This window comes from Diplotaxodon limnothrissa, linkage group LG2 (genome assembly GCF_057381915.1).
Source record: "Diplotaxodon limnothrissa isolate DT_005_m linkage group LG2, D_limnothrissa_male_GT1.1, whole genome shotgun sequence".
In the NCBI taxonomy this organism is placed as follows: domain Eukaryota; kingdom Metazoa; phylum Chordata; class Actinopteri; order Cichliformes; family Cichlidae; genus Diplotaxodon; species Diplotaxodon limnothrissa.
Window position 1 is genome coordinate 6,104,020 of NC_140597.1, and position 1,559 is coordinate 6,105,578.

Consider the following 1,559-nt stretch of genomic DNA (forward strand, 5'->3'; position numbering starts at 1 on the left):
TCGGTTTGGCCATGCTGGTGGCCTTGATTGAGTTCTGTTACAAGTCCAGAGCCGAGGCGAAACGAATGAAGGTGGCAAAGAATGCACAGAATATTAACCCAACTTCCTCGCAGAATTCACAGAATTTTGCAACTTATAAGGAAGGTTACAACGTATATGGGATCGAAAGTGTAAAAATTTAGGGGGTAGGGAACGAGGTTTTCATAAATTCCCCCCAAATGCACGCTTTTTTGGCTCCATCCGTTCCATCCTTCAGTGTTAGTGAATGAAGAGGTTGGCCAAAGGATCGTATGTACTGGTGATTTATGATTTAATGAGAGAGAGCGATATCCCCCTTTTTTAATGCTTAAAATTGTGTTTGTCCATTTAAGTTTCCTTACTGTTTTGAAACCATTTTCATGTATGACTGTTGATGGCCATGCTTGTTGATACCTCTGTCCTAGTAACACATTTCAGCAATAATGCTTGCAATGACCATGCAGAAGCCTTTACATGATCATTTGCATCTTGTTTGCATTGTGTTATTCATGGAGATCATTTTCAGTTCTCATCTACATTCTCGTGTTTTGAACATTTATACACATTTAAGCTTATAGATGTATTATTACTTTAAAGTGTCTAACATGTTGCTTTCTTTTTTGTGTATGGATCCTTGTGTGCATGAATGTGATAATGGTTGTGTTGGCCTGCGTCTGCGTGTACACGTGACTTTGTGTGTTTGTGTAGATGACCTTTGGGGATGCCATGAGGAATAAAGCAAGACTTTCCGTCACAGGGAGTACTGGGGAGAATGGTCGGGTGATGACTCCAGAGTTTCCTAAAGCTGTCCACGCCGTCCCTTATGTGAGACCTGACATGGGACTGAACGTCAGCCTGACAGATCTGTCCTGATCAATGCGAAACTTCTGAGTGCCTTACAATGGTTTCAATAGAGCGTTTTATTTTTTTCTTTGTTTTTCTTTTTTTCTTTTTTGTCCTCGCCTCCTTACTTTTGTTTCGGCTCTTTTATTTTTGTCTGTGTGGTGAAAAAAGGAAAGATAAGAGATGGAGACTTCATTTTGCCAATCACAAAGACTTGTATTGTTGCTCTCTGTCTCTATTTCTCACCTAATAAAACGCCTACCTTTGTGGCTGGAATTCCATCTCAGAATCTTAAAGGGTGGCTTTTTTTTTCCTAAACTGATGACACCATGCTTTCCTGTCTATCTGTTTGGACTGGACTGAGATGGAAAAGAGGGCTTGATTGATGGCAATGACTGCTTCTAGGAGTCAGAGATTTAGTCATCTCAACTGTGTTTATGTGTGTCTGAAAAGTGAGGGGGTGTGTTCATCAGGGGAAGATGTCGTCAAAAACACCGTTTCTGTAGCCACCGCCGCAAAACAGGATTTTCAAGCACACTTGATTTCATCTGCATTAAGATGTGAAATCGTCCTTTTTTTCTAAGAAAATCTATTAAAAACGTTTATTGAAAAAAATATTTTTATGTATTTTCACAAAATAGCTTTTAAATAAACTTGCTTACATACTGGTTGGATAAAAACATCTTCATGTGTGAGTA

At 39.3% G+C, this 1,559-nt stretch overlaps 1 protein-coding gene across 2 annotated transcripts in view; it reads left to right on the forward strand.

Annotated features, from left to right (window-relative positions):
- Nucleotides 1-891, forward strand: part of gria2b (glutamate receptor, ionotropic, AMPA 2b) — a 54,117-nt gene extending 53,226 nt beyond the window's left edge. The window contains exons 15-16 of one of the 2 annotated variants that reach the window (XM_085366265.1): nt 1-71; nt 727-891. The exon at nt 1-71 is cut by the window's left edge and continues 64 nt beyond it. In XM_085366265.1, the coding sequence (XP_085222391.1) occupies nt 1-71; nt 727-891 (236 nt within the window). Of the gene's footprint in view, nt 183-726 lie in introns of those variants that run through there. The other variant, XM_085366275.1, reaches the window with a different exon arrangement.
- Nucleotides 892-1,559: the final 668 nt, after the last annotated feature.